Source organism: Bacillus rossius (assembly GCF_032445375.1).
Source record: "Bacillus rossius redtenbacheri isolate Brsri chromosome 9 unlocalized genomic scaffold, Brsri_v3 Brsri_v3_scf9_1, whole genome shotgun sequence".
In the NCBI taxonomy this organism is placed as follows: domain Eukaryota; kingdom Metazoa; phylum Arthropoda; class Insecta; order Phasmatodea; family Bacillidae; genus Bacillus; species Bacillus rossius.
Genome location: NW_026962012.1, coordinates 20,861,988 through 20,882,329, shown reverse-complemented (window position 1 = coordinate 20,882,329; position 20,342 = coordinate 20,861,988). Strand labels below are relative to the sequence as shown.

Here is a 20,342-nt window from a genome sequence, read left to right as displayed (position 1 = left end):
TCAGTTTTATTTTCCGCAATAGTCAAGCGATTACCAATCAATATATCGAAGAGTTGTTTACTACAACTGCTCGTAAGCATGGTCAACAATTCCATTCCATTCTCAGAGTCTTTTGGAATCAAATGTGTCAAGGCAAAATAATTTTTAATGAATTTTGTTTATCGTGTCTTTTTAATTTTATCTAATTATTTATGTAACATTTTCGGTAGTTTAAAAAGCGATTGCGCTGGAGCAATTCTAGCAACACAATTCTCTGGCCATGGGCTGCTCTGCTGACCATATCCACAAACGGGCATGTTTTCTTTTTTGCTGTAGCCATGATGGCCGCTCTGTTTACTTTTCTATCGTTAAAAAAAATTCTCTAGATTTGTATTAGTAAAATTAATAGAATGGTGACCAAAGAGTATGTGTGCATTAGTTCTTAAAGGTTATTATTGAAAGCTGATGCACTGGCATTGTTTTAAATAGTTTTACACTTTTATATGGCACATGGCTCGCCCAAAAATTGTGCTAAGGAGAACCGGATATATTAAATTAATTATGCTACACATCACATAAAGTTTGCAGTAAAATCGTAAGCATTTATAATAATTTTCACGCTACATTGGTTTTAACTGTTCTCAGTATGCCCACTTACCTAACCTAAAATTTGATGTATGTAAAGGTCCACTTACAGTTTTTTTTTCTTTCATTAAGTCTCTCGGGAAAATGATTTCACGAGGTTCGACATATTATTGTATCACACGTTTTGTCAAACAAAAGTAATATTTTAATACATTCAAAAACTTTCGAATATTTGAAATTTTCAAATACCTAATTTGGTTTCGAATGTGATTCAAATCAAATATTTGATTTGCACGAATATTTGCAATTTCGAGTATTTGCACACCCCTATTCATTGTTTATACGAGGGAAGGAAAGCAACTTTTTGGTTCCGCAGTCGGTCGCTTACTGGCTTCGGGTACGATCGGAAAATGCAAGGAGAGCCAGTTCCTGAGCTTCAGCTAAGATACCGGACGACAGATCGCTGCATCTCCCCGTTTCCTTGTCCCTGTGCAGGCTGGCTGTCCGGCAAGAAGAAGCATGCACTCAATAAAAAATTATTATTAAAAGTGATTTCTACAAACATACACATAGCATGCAGAACTGACTATAAAATGTTTTCCTGCACAACAACAAATTGTTATAAATTACATACACCCAGTAACCAACACTGCTAGCCCAAAAAAAATATATTTGAACAAACTTTTATTAATTATTAACTATTTATTTTTAATTGCACTAATGATTGTGATCAGGGTAAAATTATAGATAGTTGATAGTGCTTCCAATTAATGCAATTGTTTTATTCTTTACTTCAGTTAATACTAATAAAAAAGATACAGATTATTAATAGCAAATGGATTTATGATATAAACACAAACCATTCTTGTTTAAGTATTTCACTTGATGTTTAACTGATAGGGCCTACTCCTTGGCAGTATTGTAATGAAGTGTGAGGCAACCCGTGATGGAACCTTTTTGGAACTTTTAGTTTTAATTTCTATCTGACTTCAGATGTCGGCTTGCAGGCCTAGAGTGAAACAAAGGTGTGCCCTTGTATAGCTTGTATAGTGTCCTGAGGAAAATAGATCATCAGTTGTACCGTAGTTAGGTATGTAGTAGGAGCGGGTGTTTTCTTTGATGATCAAACAATCAAAAACTATTTTAATCTATTTTTTCGATACTGATTGTCTGCTGGACAAACATTATTAGACAATCATTATTTTATAATGAAATATATGAAAATGTGTCATGATAATGTAGGTAGAATATTTTGGGCAGAAAGTAATTGTTTTAAAAACATTTGTGAAATCCTTTACTAAAGTAAAAATTCATCCTAAATTTGAGTGTAGTAATCAATCAATCTCAAAATTAATTTTTTTTCCTCATCTGCTGAAGTGCTCTTACATATACTGGAATTATAAACTGTTTTGGTGTTGGATTGTTTTTATCTGGGCTGCATCAACCTGCTTCAACCTTATTGCACCCTTCTATTCCCAGACACGTACATTATTTTTAGACTAATGCAGTTTACTTACATGATAACTAGTTAGTTTTATTAATACAGTAAGTACATGAACTATAAAACTGATATTTGTTACATGTTGCAACAAAGTACTTTTAGTATCTTACCCTTTCTCTGCCGATGGTTGCCGTTTATGAATGGAGTTTCTATGACGACCTCCATTTCTTGGGGAGTGAACCACCAGAAAGTGTCGAGGAAGGCGGCAAGGTTCTTCTTGCTGATGGCTACCTGCAGTTCGTCCTCCGGCGCGACCAACATCTGCATGGACTCCAGCTTCTTCGACACGATAATCTGCCATCACAACAGAAATGGTAAAGCACGTGACCCAAAATTTGTATTTATCATCAAACTGAGTCTGAAAGGTAGCAGACTGAAGATAAACTGAGGATAAATTCCTGACCATAACACTAATTATTGGCTAAGTAAAAATAAATCTGGTCCAATTTTCTTAATATTTATAAAAATCATGAAAAAATTAACCTAAAAATTTTTTTTCATAATTTAATCCTCCTAAAAAATTACTGAAATATAGTCAAATGTCCATCTATCACAATACAACAAAACAATGTTACAATTATTCCCCACTTGAAATTAGAGCATTGAATTAAAAAAATATGTGGATCCCTTTGATTAAGAGAGAAACATCCCTGCAGCACAAAACAATAGCCAATACTCAACCTACCATAACCAATCCGCTTTAACTCCATGGTGCACATCCAATGGGGAGACAGCTTGTCTGCCATTGGCTGAGCAAGATGTAGTCCTTTCTTTGATAAATACCCTCATTTTTCCAGCCCCTCCTCATTCTTTACCGCGTGCTGGTCGGAGAAGGGTCAGCCTCTCTCTTTGCCTAGCCTGGCGTTCCTACAAAGGAAGCTCAGGTCAGTGGCCAGTGCGTAAGGTGCTAGGTTCGATAGCTAGTTAGGACGCTGCGAACAGATAGGAATACCACGCTAGTTAGGTCGGACGATACGCCTGTTATGTGCCCTGCTTTTTTCAAGGCGGGGCACCTACTTGCGATGAGTAGTAGCGACGAGGAGATGGAGGTCGGCACCGCGACGAAGCGCACGCATGAGGGCAGCGACTCAGAGACTGAACACTCTGTTCAGTCTAAAAAACCGTCAGGGCTCCAGCCCACCACAACCGAGGACGACAACAGTGGCTTCACCACTGTTGAGCGTAGACAACGCAGGCGTAATAGCGATGCGTCACAAGCGGTACCGACACCGCAACAACGGACACCAACTGACGAGGCTCCGCGCTACAAACGCGTCCCCTTTGTCGTACGCAACAGCCAGGCAATCGGCAGCTTGGGCCCTTCATTCGCGCGACTCGGCGTCAAAAACCGGATGACGCTGACGAAACGACAAGAAATACGCATCACGTTCGACGGTAAATCCGATCAAGACAAGGCGACCGCGTGGTTCAAGGCCAACAATGTGCCCTACCACACCTTCTCCCAGCCCAGCGAGCGAGGCGAGAAGGTTGTAATTAAAAATCTTAGTAAATACACGCCAGTAGACGCGATCTCCGAGGAGCTCACCGCACTAGGTTTCAAGGTAAACTTCATCAAACAGCTTAGTCGGCGGCTCACAGACCGCAACTCAGGGCAAGAAATTTTTGAACCAACTCCGTCATTCGTGGTGTGCGTGGCACCAAGCGCGCACGACATCTACGCCGTAAAACACTTGTACTATACAAGTGGAATAAAGATCGAGCGGTACACGACCCGCGCGGAGGACGTCCCGCTTTGTAAGAGGTGTAGTTCCTTCGGACATACCACAAAGAACTGCGCGGAGGTTCCGAAATGCATTAGGTGCGCGGGTTTGCATCCCCGCAGCGAATGTCCCGTCCCAGAGGAGGCACCAAAGGTGTGCTCGAACTGCAGGGAAACAGGCCACACCGCGGCCTGGCGACAGTGCCCCGCGTTTTTGAAGATCGTAGAGTCGCGGAGACAGGCCGCCGCGGAACAGGCAGCACAGAAAGCTGCGCGCACAGCCTCGCGAGCACAGCCGGCCGCACCGACGCGGGAAAGTTTCCCCCCTCCCCCCGCGCCCACCAGGGAACACGTGCACCGTACAACAACAACAACAACAACAACAACAACAACAACAGAGCGCAGTCCGCGAAACGCACGGCCCAGCGAGCAGGCCAGCCAACCGGGCATAACTCAATCACAGGCAGTAGCTTCCACGTCATACGCGGCAGCTACGTCAGGCGTAAGCGCACCGCGGCACACGGCGGAGCAAATTGTGCAGGCTCACGTCGAAAAAAGTCAACATAGAGCAGAAACCGCGCCAGAAGCACAGCCAACAAATAATATCACTAGCCTCGCGGAACTCGCAGCGATCTTACGCATGTGCGATTATTGGAATTTAGTGAAGGCACTCGAACCGTATTACGCGCGCATCCGCTCCACCGAGAGCATTAAATACCGCCAAACCATTCTATTGGAAGCACTCGCGACAGTGCTCCAGTAAATGGCAGTAAATATGGGGAAAACACTACAACTCCTAAACTTTAATGCATGTGGTCTCCGCCTTCGGTCTTACGAGTTGGAACAGTGCCTTGTAATATATGGGATTGATGTGGCATTCATTACTGAGACTCACCTATCACCGCACCATCAATTTAATATTTGTGGTTACACCACTTACCGCACTGACCGCGCCACTCGTGGGGGCGGCACAGCCATATTAATTAAGCACGGGATTCATCACCATCCGATAGAAATAACTGGCTTAGAGCACCTAGAGGCCACCAGCATAAATATTCGTAATAAAAATGCGCATGTCTGCATGTCGGCAGTATATAAACTCCCAGATAAGCCACTACTTTCTAGGGATTTAAATAAATTAATTAATCCACAGCAACACTTTTTCATCGCAGGCGATTTAAACAGCAAAAACGAAGACTGGGGATGCAAAAATACTAACCCAGCAAACAGAAAATTATTAGATCATTCGGTAGCAAATAGTTACGAAATTTTTGCTCCAGGCTCGCCAACTTGCTATCCAACGAATGGTGGCATGCCTGACATATTAGATATAGCTCTTACAAACATACCAGGTGCGCAGGTTATTTCAGAAAAATTAGATGAGCTTGACTCAGACCATTTTCCGGTACTAATTCAATTAACTTTTAATGCTCAATTTTGCGCAGCGATATTTAGCCGCACTTTTGGTATTCCCGACTGGGACAAATTTCGCGAAGACCTGGAATTAACTTTTACAGAAACTCCAGCGATAGACACAGCAGATGAGCTCGAAACTCACGTAAAACTTTTCACCGACACAATTACAGACGTGCGCAAAAAACACACGAAAATAGTGAATAAAAGAGAATTTACGCGAATAAATTACCCAGATGTAGACATGCTAATTGTTTTAAAACGGCAGGCGCGCAACACTTTTCAACGAACGAGAACACCGCAAGCTAGGACTGAATACAATCGCCTTAAAGCTCAAGTCTCGCGAAAACTTAAAGATTTAAAAATAGAAAAATACGGAAACTTAATAACAGAGTGCGCAACTCAACCTCGGCAAATGTGGCGGCTCAAACGCAATTTATGAGGGAAAAATAAATTTATCTCCACACCTGCCATTGTTACAAACGCGGGCATTAAATATGACGCGATAGATAAAGCAAATGCTATAGCAGACATTTTTGAAAAACAATTTTCACCAAACGAGGACATAAACGAGCCTCAGTTTACTAGGACCACGACAGTAGCTGTTAATAACTATTTACAAATCGTTCCACAAGCCGAACCGGAACTCGTAACAATTAAAGAGCTCTTAGAAGCTATTCACTCGCGACCAAAAAATAAAGCAGGCGGACCTGACGGAATAAATTTTGATACTTTAAAGAAATTATCATTTCAGGCTATACAATACTTTCTTAAAATAATAAATGCTATTTTTATTCTTAAATCCTACCCATCGTCATGGAAACTAGCTAAAGTTATCACCATTCCGAAACCGGGAAAAAATGTGTCACTACCACAAAACAGGCGACCTATTTATTCATCTGGTGGCCCACTATTTATGGCGTCGAAAATTTTTTGTATCAATAGAGGGGGCGAAATCATCCACTCGGGAGCTGACAGCAGGTGTGCCGCAGGGGTCCCCACTCTCACCCTTTTTCTATAATGTTTACACAGCCGACATCCCGCGGGAACATGCCCACGTGCAATTATATGCAGACGACACTGCAATAATATATCAATCCCCGAATTTGAAGTTTGCTTTAACCAAAGTTCAGAGGCAGCTTACCTCACTCGAACAATGGTACACTCGCTGGCGCATTAAAATATATGGAGCCAAGTCCACAACTTTAATTTTAACTAAAAAATACACCGCCCCCGACCGCGAATTAAAAATTTTTAATCAAGCCATACCATTTGTTAAATCGGCTAGATATTTAGGTTTAACTCTAGATACCAGGCTCACCTGGAAAGTTCACACCACTAAGGTGACACAGTTTGCGCGAGGCACTTTGCGCAGCCTATACTCAATGTTTAAGGCCCCCCAATTTCCTAGAAAGAAAAAATTACGGCTGTATCTACAAATAGTTCGCCCTCAATTATTATATGCTTGCGAAATCTGGGGCTATGCAGCAAAATGCCATATCGATAAAGTACAGGTCACTCAAAATAAATTTCTTAGAGCCATTGCAGATTGCGGCTGGTACACCAGCACACTAGAAGTACACCAGCTACTCAAAGTAGAGTATGTAGAGGAATATATAAAACGGCAAAACAGGTCTTTTTATGGCCAGCTCCCTGAACATGCCAATACTTATATGAATTCACTTCCGGACTACGACCCAGCTGCACAGCGACAGTTTAAAAAACCGCGACTTGCCTAAGCCAGGTTATACTAGAATCCACACATCCCATGTACGCAGGGCAACTTAGCAAACATAGCAGACGTTTCTCTCTGGCCCCGATGTGCCTGTCTACGTCCTGCGGTGCAAATAATCAACATTGGACTAGCCAATGATTGACATGCCCAGGACTCGTAAATATTGCGTCAACACTACTTTTGGCCCAGCGGGGCTCTATTTTATTGCGTCAACACTACCTTTGACCCAGCGGGGCTCTAATTATAAACCAGCGACAACTCAACCGCAGGCCCAAATTCCTTTAATTACCAAATCTTTCCTTCCCCCACCTCCTCCACTAGTCCTTGCTAGTTGTTTTCCCCAGCCATTATTAATTAATTCATTAATGTAACTTTTCATTTTCTTGCTAATTCGAAATGGTCCGAAGCATGCAGGTGTAGGTTTTGACCCACGTAGAGGTTCACTGCCTGTGTGTTAGGGCTGACTCCCTATGCCTGAAGGGCGAGACCCGCCTGGCAGGCTTCACCTCCAGTGCCGGCCGCGTTTCGGAAGGCATGGGTTTTTGAATTGCAAAAAAAAAAAAAAAAAAAAAAAACCCACTGGACGAGGGCATCTCTCTGCTCGAACAATAATAGAATAGGATGACATTCATTTACTAATTTCACTCTCTATTTTTCAGGTTTAGACGACAACAGCCTGGGGGCTAACTACAGCAATACTGGTTTAGCCTAACTTTGACCGAACTATACTGGAACGCAATAGTTCGGTCCTTAAGGCGGCCAGGTGTTTACTAATCTATGTAATTTCTCCTACACATCGGTAAACTTACACGATGATATGCCTGCTTGGTCAGCCGGGTATGTGCGGCCTTGGAGCTATACACTACACTCACACAACGAAATTAATTAGGCCATTTTTGCGCACACTCCACACGCCTCTAAATACAGACATCACGACACTCTCATGCATCAGTTAGCCAACTAACTGAGGGGAAAGGGTGACCTCCCCCCGCCTGACACCTACACTATTAAAAATAGAGCCAAGCAACATGCGACAGCTATTTTACTTCTTCTGGACCGTGAGCCACCTTTAATCTTAAAATCGCACACATCGCGCCCCGCCGACGTTTCCAATGATTCGATCAAAGTGACGGGGTTGCACTATTTATATTGGCGACCACATAGCGAGTTATGGGAACGTAATAGTTCCCGGTATCGCTGTCACACGCTCCCGGCCGAGCATATGAGGAAACGGCGGCAGCCCCTTCTCAGTCGCACCTGTGTTTCCGTACCATGTGCGTCTCTGCCTGAGGACGGGAGCAGATAGCAGTTACCGAAACGTCGCTTGTTTCTGTTTTGGAAAAACTATTTTGTTTGTTTCGTCTTTTCGTTTTGTCGTCTTTTTGTCTCATTTCAACTGTTGTGCTGAATTTTTTTGGGTTCAATATTTTTGTGCTGTCATCATTTGTGGGGGGTTTTTTCTTTCTCTTCTGTTTGGGATAACTATTGTGTTTGTTTTGTCTTTTCGTTTTGTCGTGTTTTTGTCTCGTTTCAACTGTTGTGCTGAATTTTTTTGGGTTCAATATTTTTGTGCTGTCATCATTTGTGGGTTTTTTTTTCGTACTCTTAGTCCATTTTTTCTTTGTTTTTCTTTGTTTGTTGACCATATTCCTGTTATGGAATATTATGTGGTGTTTATATCCTGTTGACAACAGCAATTGTTTGCTTAGTTTGTGTTTTTTTGTCTTTTGGGTATTTTTTAGTTTTCTTCTACAGAAAAAGTGCTTAGCAATGGCGTATGTCCAAAAGATTACATCAAGTCACAGGATGGTGATGTCGTCTGTCGATAGCATCCTCATTCATTCCAATCTCTACTAGAACAAGCTGGTTTTGCTGTTGAATGTAAGGGTGAAGTGCCATATGAAGTACAGAGTACTATAGTCCTAGTGGCAGTTTCTTTATGTGTTAACATATTAACTAGCAGTATACAGCATTTGGTAGGAGTTTCTCGTGAAAATGGAATGGAAGTCAATGAACGAAAATATGGGAAAAAGATGGCAGACCCATGGTTAGCAACAACATAATAAAATTATATTTAAAAAAAAAAAAAAACCTGCTTTAATTGTTGTATGTAAAAAATAATCTTTAAAGTAATTTTTTTAACAGCAACAGAATTAACTACAACTCTGTGTAACAAAATTTTTTAATAACCTAACAATGAGAATCAAGTTATAAACAAAACAATTAATTTTAATGAAGAAAAAAAAGAAGCATGGGGTGCTTGATATCAGTTGTCTTAAAGTTTCTACCAATAATGTCTATTCTTTAAACAGGGTGTCTACCAGATCTAGTAAATTAAATTCCCTGATTTTTCCAGGTTTTCCAGGTCTAAAACTGAATTTTTCCAGGTTTTCTTTAACAAAATTACGACATTCCAAGAAACTGAAAAAAAAACTGCATAATATTACATTGACGGGTTTCAAAGTATTTCAACTTACATACTTAAATTAGTAAAAAAATTACCTTCTTCCAAACGTGGCCAAAGTGACTCAATTGATGGCAAATAAAACATGCTGCTACAAATATTTCACACACTTCCTTTTGCAAAAAACATTAGTAAAAGGAAGCTCCCATCAATTTCGCAGTGAATAAACTTTTGCGTCTATTGCACTTACTTCAGAACGAGCCAAATCCAACATTCAAGCCTTCTTCAACTGCAATGCCTTGATCTCTTAAACTCTTCTTTTTTCTGCCTTCTTCTTGTCTGTAGCTTCCTTTTCTTTTTGTTTTGTTTGCAGGGCTTCCTTATGCCTACAACTAGCATTTCTTACATACTGTAACATGTACTTGGTGATATCAACATGCTCTACACCTCCAGAACGTTGAACAAAGTCATACATCTGTCTTCATGCGATCAGTATTTCTTCCTGCAAGTTTTCTGTCAGCAGATTATAATTCACTGAAAATCCTCTTTCCAATGATGCATTTCCATGGGAAAGTACCAACACCATCCTCACAAACTTTAGAAGGCCTGTTTTGGAAGCTACTGTATGTGCCTTAAGAATGAGCATCCACAAGTGATCAAGGCGCCCGTCTTCTCGAGAAAAAGACGAGAACAGTGCTGCAGAATCTTGCGAGGAACATACCAACTGATATGATCACTCTATGTTATCAGCTTCTTGTTCTGATAGCCACCTGTTTTGAGACAACATTCTAAACTGTACTTCACACGCTGTTTCCTCGCACCCGAATTTAAAGCCACAGACAGACATAAGCAGGAAATTCCCTTGGTAAGATTGTACTTCAGGGGACTTTTGTCTTGAAGTTTTTTTTACCATAACCTTTAGACAAGTCCTATCATTTTTCTGTAACAGGACAGACTTTTCTGGTTCTTTCTCTTTCTTTATGGCATGGCGTACTGCATAACCCAACTTGATATTGTTAGCAGTCAATAGATTTTCCTGGTTATCTACATCCAATCGAGATAATTGCATTTCTCCCTAAAGCTCTTCAGTACTTCTGGTTTCAAAAACTTTCCTGCCAAAGCTAATAAAATGTCTACCAGTGAATCATAGAGAAAAGGTGCCATGGGTGCTTCACTTTGGAACATTGTGAGAAACAATTCCAGCTCTGACGCCAAAAAGTGGAAGAATGTCAATTTTACTTTTAGATTATCTTCAAGAGCACATTTCACTACACTGAAAGAGAGAGATGAAATAGAAACTTCACTAACAAATTTCTTTATATGGGGTAACAATTTCATGGCACGCTCAGCAACTGCAGTATTCCATCTGATTGCACAAAATTTCTTGGGAAAAAGCTCTGATCCAGTTATTCTAATGTAATCTGCCCTCCTTGCAGGTACGTGCTTAAACAAATAGTAACTGTGCCTCAAAAAACTAACAACGTCTCATTGTGTAGCAGAAATTTCAGTTTTGAAAGCACCATGGACCGTATGAAGCCCACAGATACCAATTTCTAACAACAATGGCGAATCTTCACCAAAAGTGTCTGTGATATCTGTTTTCAAAGATAACAAAAATGTCCAGTTTACGTTGAGGGCATCCATAGATACTTAAAATTAAATGCACCTGTCGGTATAATCTGAACGTGGGAAGCACATGCTGCAGCACGTACGTCAGCAGGATAACAGACCATCTTGAACCAGTTTGTATCACGTGATTTGACGACTCTTCCGAATCCGATGGTAAATAAAAGAAAATGGATGTGGGAACTGTTCATTATTTGCCATTCAAAAATAAAAATGGGAGGGGATACACATGATGCCACGTCAATGCAAGCTGATCAATAAACAAAAAACGTATTGCCAACTACAACCTACCAAACAAAAATTCCCTGATTTTTAAAAAAATTCCCTGATTTTTCCCTGATTATTCCCTGATTACAAAATTCCCTGATATTTCCAGGTTTTCCAGGTTTTCCAGGGTCAGTAGACACCCTGTTTAAAACAGGGTCATTATGAAAATGAAAGAAGAGAGCACCCCAAGGTTAGTGTGTTAAAAATCTGGGTACATACCAAACGTATTGGTGTGACAAATGAAACTTTATACTAATAGTGAAACTAACCTGGAATGTATTCGGTAAAGTAAAATAATCATAGTAAAAAGTAATCCCAAGATTTAAAATGTGTTAGGAAAATGGCACCAAATATTGACAATATACAGTCTCCTCACTAATTTCAAAGTGATACGATAGATTAATGGTAGAACGTGCACTTGTTAACCTGCAGGGGCGGGTTCAAATCTTGCTACTGGGAATTTTTATTTTTTACTCTTTTTAATATTATAATATAATAATATCATATTAACCGTTTGTAAACCTATTCAGGGGGGGAAAAAAAACTTTGTTCGTTATGAGATTTGATCCTTCCGCTCAAGATCATGAGATTGTGGAGTGTATGTCGCACGCGGTCGGGTCAGCGCCACGTCACAGCGAGCGGGAGTGGAGGCGGACCAGTCTCGCTGGCGGGTTGGCGGCTCTGCGATGCCGTCGGGCCTGGCCGAGGGACGCGCGAGAGGGAGAAGGAAGCAATACTCGCCTACTCGCTGCCCTGAGCGGACTAACGGTCGGGTAAATAAGTAACTAATAAAAGTCATGATACAACATGGCTGGCAGCCACACGAGCCTAAAAAAATTAGCATAACAAGTGATAGAGCAAAAGTAAATAAACACAAAATTTGCTTTAAAGGAAATCCTTTGTCCTTCTGATGGTGGAAAATTGGTCAGGAAAGACACAGTAACTAAAAAAAAAAAAAACCTAATATTATTTAGCTGATTTCAAAAGGAGTAATAAAGCTACGTACGCAAGAAAGGTTTCCACATAAGTAGAGATGGTGATTTATAGCATTTAAAATAATGACATTTAGCATTTTGAATTTGAAATTTAGCATTTTGTAGCATTTAAAAAACACAATTTAGCCAATTCTCTCATTTTACATTACTGAAGAAAAGTATATTTTTAAAAAAGAAACCGTTGCTTGCCGTTTTTTCTTCAACCGACTTCTCGGTGAATCTTTTTTTTTTTTTTTGCAGTCTGATGTCCCTCATATTTAATGTGCTTTTCAAGCAAATCTTTTTTTTTCCATTCCAGATGGCGATTACATAAATTGCGCATTAAAATATTTGTATCACTTTCCTATAACTGTTCACTTTTATATTCATTTATGCGATTGCGAATGGGAATGACGTTTCGTACAATTTTTACCATGAGAAATAACAGTATACAACACATTCACAAGTATGCACGTATTTGTAAACACGCAAGATTACACAGACTACACAAGAATGCGGCTTTAACGTGAAACACAGCCAGAAAATGGGACTTACAATTGTTAGCGCAACGAAGCAGAGATGTCGCAATATGGTGGCCTGAAAACTGTACTCTGCAAGATGACGGACAATCTTCCAGCTAGTTGTTCTTTGCTTTGTTTACAATCGCGAGGCATGGATGGCCATTCTACATTCAATATTTACGAACAATAGTAGTTGTGAATGACGTGACAATAAGATACTTGTGCTGAATACGCCATAAAATGATGGTTTCTTTTGATACTGAACTGAAACAAAATACAATCGGTAAATAAATTGTGTAGAGTGAAGACGAATCTACGTTTTTACCTTGATTTCGCATTTATCTCGGAATAGTCTAGATTTAGCATTTTATAGCGGAAAAAATATAATTTAGCATATTTTAGCATCTATTTAGCAAAAACTAAAAATCACCATCCCTACACATAAGTAATTGATCATATTTAAAAGAACTGAAAGAGCAGTAAGAGGCTACTCAAAAACCAAAGAGAACTAAATCTCATTAAATACTGGCTGACAAGCAAATCACAAAAATTATATAAATTTTGAAATTTATGAAGCTAATTATATAGTAGATCATTACACAAGTACAGCCAACAATGTATTACATAAGCTCTATGAAAAGAGAGGTAGTTACATGTTGACATGGTGACTGTCATAGCTACCAGACAGAAACATTATAAATTGTTAAAAGTACCTGGAATTTAAATAAACATAGCTCTAATAGCATATTATTTGCAGTGGTTTCCTTTGAAAAAATAATAATATACACAAAAAAATTTTTAAAAAATATTTTTGGAAAAACGTACTGGATCAGCATGAAATAATAAAACCTTAGCTAGAAAACACCAGCGGTGGAACCACCATGACAAAATAAATTAATGTTTGTGCTCAGGCTGAACCTAGGTGTTTGTGCACAGTGGATGGTTATTAGAGAGATTAGGTTATTAAAAAGAAGAAAATTATTTAAGGTTTAACTAGCCTTAATTTTGTAGCATGTTAGTGTTGCTTCTTTCTTTTGTTACAGAAAAACTGAATAGAACCAAAGAGAAACATACAGTTTGACACCGTCCCGGGCTGCGTCCTTCTGAGCCCGATGTGCCCCCACCCCCCGTAGTGTGTGCGTGTGTCGGCCCGCGCCCTCCGGTGTGACGTCAGTGCTCCGCTCCCTTGTCCATGCCAGCCTAACTCATTGTGACTTGCTCGTTTCTCCCCTACAGTGCTTTATACTCTAGCAAACGGAGTAATTGCTTCAAGACGGGCTTTTCTTTAAAGTGTAACACAAATAATATTCCGTGGCCCAAACGATGCCGAGCAGGGACATACATTCCCGAGGCAGGTTATATTTAAATATTAAATTATTTTAAACCAATTAGTTATGTAATGTTATTGTTTGCAGCCAGTAGGCTAATTTGATTAAGGGTTTGTGTGTGTTCATTGCTTTTCCCGGTGGCCCGCTATGTGTAAATACATGTAACGGCCGTGGGCCGGATGTGAGTTGTGGGCACGCTGGGAGAAACAGTCTGTCGCCGCGGCAGCCCGGGGTAAGGAGCTTCACGCACCTGTCGTCTGCAACTCTGTGCTGTCACTGATCCACGTCCATCACTCCAGGGCTTACCTGCAGTAGGCTGTTTTACTCAAGTTTTATTTAATTACAGTCAAACTTCTCTGAAACGACCCCTCACGGTTCCCAGGAATAGGGTCGTAATAGAGGGGGGGGGGGGGGGGTGTCGTAATAGATGTTTTCCGAAATTTTCAGTTTATTTCAACCCCCCCCCTCACAAACCACTACTCGCTAAGAAACCAGCCGTACAATGGCAGGATGCTGTCACTCACAATGCTAGACGGCTTGGCTTTAAACCCACTTCAATTTTCATGACAAGTCCGTCACCCTACAGGCCACCTCTAAAGAAAATATGTCAAAAGACAGTTTATTTTTAGTTTACAGTACGTTTTCTGCTTGCCGTAGTTAAATACACTAGAACCCCGATGTCATGAACCCCGGATTAAACGAAGCAGTGATTTTACGAATACATTCTCGGGAACCGTCAAAAAATTGGACATTTTGACCAAAATGTGAAAATCAGAAAAAAATTTAAAAAAAAAACGAAATGAAATGAAAGATCATTAAAATCTGTTAATTTTAACACACAGCGTATTTTTGTGTCGGCTTTAATACTTCCAATAATGTTCATGTAAGAATAACAAAAAAAAATTATGGGACATTTCCTTTAAAAATATGGCAGCTCTAGTTTCTGCAACGTGAGTGGGCGCACACGAAGCTCGCCCGGCTGGCTGGCGGCAGCGGCTTCATGACGCATAAGCTCACCCCTCCCTCCTCCGTAACATTCTTCAAGGCTAGCTCATCCCTCCCAGACACACAGCCATCTAGTGTCCTCCCTTATAACACCCCAACTTTGCTCCCCTTTGAAAAACCTTCAGTGAGAAAATGCTCATTTCACCCTCCCTTCTCCCGTAAAATTGGGCTATTATGAGGGAGGGGTAAGACCGTTGTAAATATTTTCGGACCCCTCCCTCCCCACTAACACACGCCCAAAAAAAGTATGTCAAAATATGTCACTTTTCACACCAAGTTCGAGTTCAGTCATCTCTGGCAAGGAATTTACAAGCTTTCAAACTTAAATATAAATGTATTTTAATAGCAAGAGTCCTATGAAAAGGAATGTAGAATCTCGCTGATGCGACTCCTCACGGTTTCCGGAAAAACTGACTTATAAACGGAATGGTCGCAATAGAGAATTCGGGCCAATTCCCCCCCCCCCCCCCCCAAATATATCCAAATACATAAAATACTCGCGCTAAAGGAATTCGGGTCACGCGAGTTCGGCTATGCTAGCCGGCTGGTTGTTATTTTCGTTCAAAACGTGGCGAAGGAACTTGTGTGGATCAGGTAGAAAACATTCGGCTATAAACGAAATATATAAGAACAATGCTATCCTGAAATGCTGTGACATGTTTTTGGAGTAGATAATCACAGCAACAGACCGACAGGATGCGCTCCCGCCCTTGCTGTCAGCGATGTTTATTTTGACAGCTCAAGCAATTATCTTTCCCACGTCCCTTCGCAGCGTAAAAAAAAGAAGAAAAAAACACGTTGGAATGCAGATATGCAGATGGAAAAGTAACTATGCAGTAAAATAAATATATTTACGGCCCTACTAAATTTTTCTATTCAATAAAATTCGAGGTATTAGTGATTTTTCAGCAGAAACTGCTGTATGACTAATAAACAAATTGTATCATAATAACTTAAACTTATATAGTATTTATTAATGGCGAAGGACTGTCGTATAAGCCCATAAAAATATTTATTTTACCGAGAATGGACTATACAACCTGTCTTTTGTCACACGCGGTGTGGGAGGGGAGGATGATGCTGGCCGGACGAGTTTCTTACGCTCTACGGCTTTTCGTGCGATAGTGGACGCGCCGAGCTTGGCTAGACACTGCCGCGTTGACAGTCCAGCTCTCGCCAAGATAAACGTGAACACATAGCGCCCAACAAAGTGTAACAGACTTGTTTTTCAGCCGATTTTACTCAAATTTTTGACTTTCTCTGCTCAAATTTTTCACGGTATCTCAAAAAACAGTTGTATAAACGGAATGGACGCATCAGAGGGGGGTCGATACGGCGGGATTCTACTGTACCGAATAAAATCAAGCTGCTGTCACCAAACAAAGCATAAAACAGCCCAATGCGTGGTCGCTACGTTATTGCTCGCGCGAGAGGCGAGACGTGGAATGATAGAAGAAAGATAAATGCGGGGGAGACAGACGGCAGCCTGTGTGTTTCCTGCGTGGGGAATAAGTGGCGTAGCTTTTTTTTTTATGCTGGGTGAAGCGATCTTTTTCTATCAACCCACGGGAAAAGATAATTGCTTGAGCTGTCAAAATAAACATCGCTGCGGCAGTTAAAACAAGTCGGCACTCGGCAAGAAAAATGCAGTAACACGCTACTCACCACAAGAAACTTATTTTCTGTCCGATTTTCTTCGGATTTTCGGCAATTTTTTCACGGTTCCTCGAAATCGGGTTGTAATAGAGAGGTGGTTGCAATAAATGGGGTCGCAACAAAAAGGTTTTACTGCAGCTAGACGGATTCTGGTCATGTTATACGAACGCTAACACAGTCCACCACCCTTATACTGATTTGTGCCACCAGCTCTTATTAACAGTGATAACATGTGAAATGTACAGACGAGCAACGTCAATAAAATCAACATCTCAGTTTCTCTTTGCGCGGGTGACCACGTGGAGAAAGAACACAGACTGAGGCGTGTGGGCCGCCTTTATTGTCTCCACATACAGCGTGACCCCCGCTGAGAGGGAATGTATTCTGTGTATTTTACTTATACTGGGGGAAACAAGCCTCGCTGCACACAGGATATGTCACGGCCCTGAGGAGAGAGTAGCTGGATTCACATGCCTGTAATACATGTGGGGGCGCCTTAGGCAGATCACTAAGTCCCTGCAAACATGTAATCAACCCCCAGTACTACAGCAAGATTAAAAAATGAGCATTGTGCTTCCTCCGTGTGCTCTGCCACATAGGACTCAAGTAAAAAGAAAGCTACAGCCAAATACAATTCCTAGTACTGATACATTGAAGTAAAGTGGTTTCACAACTGACTTCAAGACATAAAGAACACAGTACCTGCACAACCTTCATCCAGTTGACTGACTGCAAAAATTCTGCCCATTCTGAATGACGGCCGGGTGACCTGCCCTCACGGAAGAAGTCTCGGACCGCACGCTCCATGTAGCTGCAACATGCAGTTGGCACGGCCAGCGTTGGAACACATCCTCCTGTCTACATCACATTAGTTCATTAATATATCCATTGTACCATTGATTGAAGATGTTAGCATACATTCTAAGTTTGGGAATTCTTGGTGGCTCTGATGACATGATTAAATATAAATAAAATGAGAAACACAGTTAAATTAGGCGGTGTAACAAAACTTTAAAATGATGTATTAGGAAAGTTTTATGATAAAAAAATAAAAAATTCCTTCCTTTTACTGCATATAAAATATCTAAATTGGCGTGGACACCAGAATGACTTGCCCTGCTGGCTGTCTTTGAACGTGGTCCACATTTCACTCGAATATTTCACCACAATTTTGCCACGCTGCATCAGTGTTGTCTACTGGTTCTACGAGAGGCACTGGTCTCCCACTCATCACCGGCTCCCAGGTGGCGCTTGAAGGCCAACAGCCGTCGCTGTGCACTTCCGTACCGTTGTGAATATCTGGCCAATTCAAACTCTCCGCAGAGAAATATACAACTATTACATCTTAAAAATAACATTGATTTGTTAAAATTTGTTTTATTTGTTGAAATTATATATAATTTAGATCTATTCAAAACTGCAGAGATGTTAAAAAGTGAGTTTACAAGCTACATGTAGCAAATATGTGCATGTTCGTACACAACTTAAACTTGAACATTCTGAAGCTCCTCTATTCCACGGACTGAGTGAATGACTGCAGAAACTGTCTACCTAAGCAATCTTTCACATTTTCTCTCATTTTATTAAATAAAACATAAAAATATTTCACTATTATCTTTGCTTTTAAGAGAGCTAATAATGTATGGTGGTTATATTATATGATTATTATTTACAAAAACAAATTTTTGATTTTATTTTACTTTTACTAAATAACTATTTAAGTTGTCACCACCTGACACATGAAAAGTTTTAACGAATTACAGTGCCTATTTCACACAGTCTGCGGGATCCTCAATCGGCGAAGGTATTTAAAATACTCACAAACAAACGTAATCATGGCGTAATGTTCTATAATTACGTCTGTAGCTTGCACTGCAGCTGCCTAGTTTCAAAACCGTACTTACTAAAAAAACAAGCCCGTAATCTGCAATTGTGTTTCACCACAGCACATACGCATATATATATATACAGCACATAAATGACCTTGAACATTTAATTACAAAAAGTCTGTAATAACAATTTTTAAAACACTGCCAAAAATGATATTAATTTAAAGGACTAAAAAACTTTCCTACTACACTTAAGAATATTTTATAGTATTAAATAATCATACTAATTATTTTATCATGTTAAATATAATGTTTACTTAACTAAGAGATTTTCTTCCAAATTTTTTTAGTGCGTCATATTGCACAAATAAATGTGTCATTTGAACCAAAGTTGCGGATAAAATGACGCATTGTGGTAAGTCTAATTTTTGTACATCCACTGCAGTACTAATAGTAAAATGCATTCAAGTTTTTTTATAAGTAATATATTTTATGTGGAACGTGCACAACTGCAAATACAGCTCAAATTGTTATTTAACCAAATGAACACCTTGAGGTGAAAGGGACTAAGTCAAAAATTGCGTGTTTTTTGTTTGTAATATTTTAGAATCTATTTCCCTGTTTTTATTTACTGCAGAGAAATGAAAATGATATCTAATTGTACAGAAATGTATAACTCCATATATTATGTATATATTTTATGTCTGTGTGATTTAAAACCTGTTTTTATGTCTCTCCTTAAGAACTTAGTCCCTTTCACCTCAGGGTGATTCAATTGTAGTCTTATATTTCTGCTGAACAGTAGCATGTAACAAGATCCCTGCTGTATTGCTGGCTGCTTTGCACCACTGGGCATGCACCTTAAGGGGCCCGCCTACCTGGGCACACATACGGTGTGCAGAGCTTCAGGAAAAACAACACGATTTCAAAACTACTCAAGATATCCGAGTGGGGCCTATTTACGAATAGCATTTAAGAGTTCGCTGAGGACCGAAAAGTACTTTTAATTTCGGATTAAGTTTTTAAACTGTATTTTTAGAAGCGTTAAAATGCCTAAAACGCGTGTTTTCAGAGTAATTTTTAGGCATAAAACAATCAGTACAGATTCTTGAAAGCACTTAAGGGGCTTGCATAACACCTTTATCTTCATTTATCGGCCATAAAATGTTACGGTCACCGCTCAAATTTCACAGTTATCCTGTGACGACGAGACGAATGCGCGCCAGTTCAGAGACTTGCGCTTTGAGGCTATACCGCGCTGGAAGCACCAGCGAGCGTCGCGCTTATCATCCCGCCTCACTAACACACATACACCCCTGACGAGGCGGGCCCCTTAAAACTGTAAATATCTCCAGCAGCAGCATAGAACTTAATGAGTGCTCTTCATGGTTCTGGATTATATCTGTCATTCATGAAACATCATAAAATTTTTCTATAAAATTTACCAACCGTTTGTTCTCTACTTTAAATTAAAAATTAAAAAAACAGGTTAAAAGATTAGTTTATAGTTTTTCCAGTTAATTTTTCTGAAAGACTTGAAACTAAATATTGCCACTCAGTTTGAGGCAACTGCACACAGTTGTGATGGAGAGACGGACCTGTAGAGAGGCCAGTGGTCCAGCAGACAGCTGGTGTCGCAGTAGCGCTCCAGGACTAGCACCAGCTCACACAGGGAGGCGGGCGGCCAGGGTCGTATAGGGGCTAGCTGCGCGCTCTTCAGCACCTGCAACAAGTCACCATCTCTCAGTCCCTCGCTTATGCCGCAGTACTGCACACGTGGCAATGGAGGGGGGTGGTGA

At 40.3% G+C, this 20,342-nt stretch overlaps 1 protein-coding gene across 7 annotated transcripts in view; it reads right to left on the bottom strand.

Moving 5' to 3' along the window:
* LOC134542659 (germinal-center associated nuclear protein) overlaps positions 1-20,342 on the bottom strand; it is a 147,017-nt gene that overhangs the window by 19,020 nt on the left and 107,655 nt on the right. For all 7 annotated transcript variants that reach the window (XM_063387079.1, XM_063387077.1, XM_063387078.1 and 4 more), the window contains 3 exons: positions 20,142-20,266; positions 17,417-17,525; positions 2,176-2,359 (listed from right to left, as the gene is read on the bottom strand). In XM_063387079.1, the coding sequence (XP_063243149.1) occupies positions 2,176-2,359; positions 17,417-17,525; positions 20,142-20,266 (418 nt within the window). The remainder of the gene's footprint in view (positions 1-2,175; positions 2,360-17,416; positions 17,526-20,141; positions 20,267-20,342) is intronic.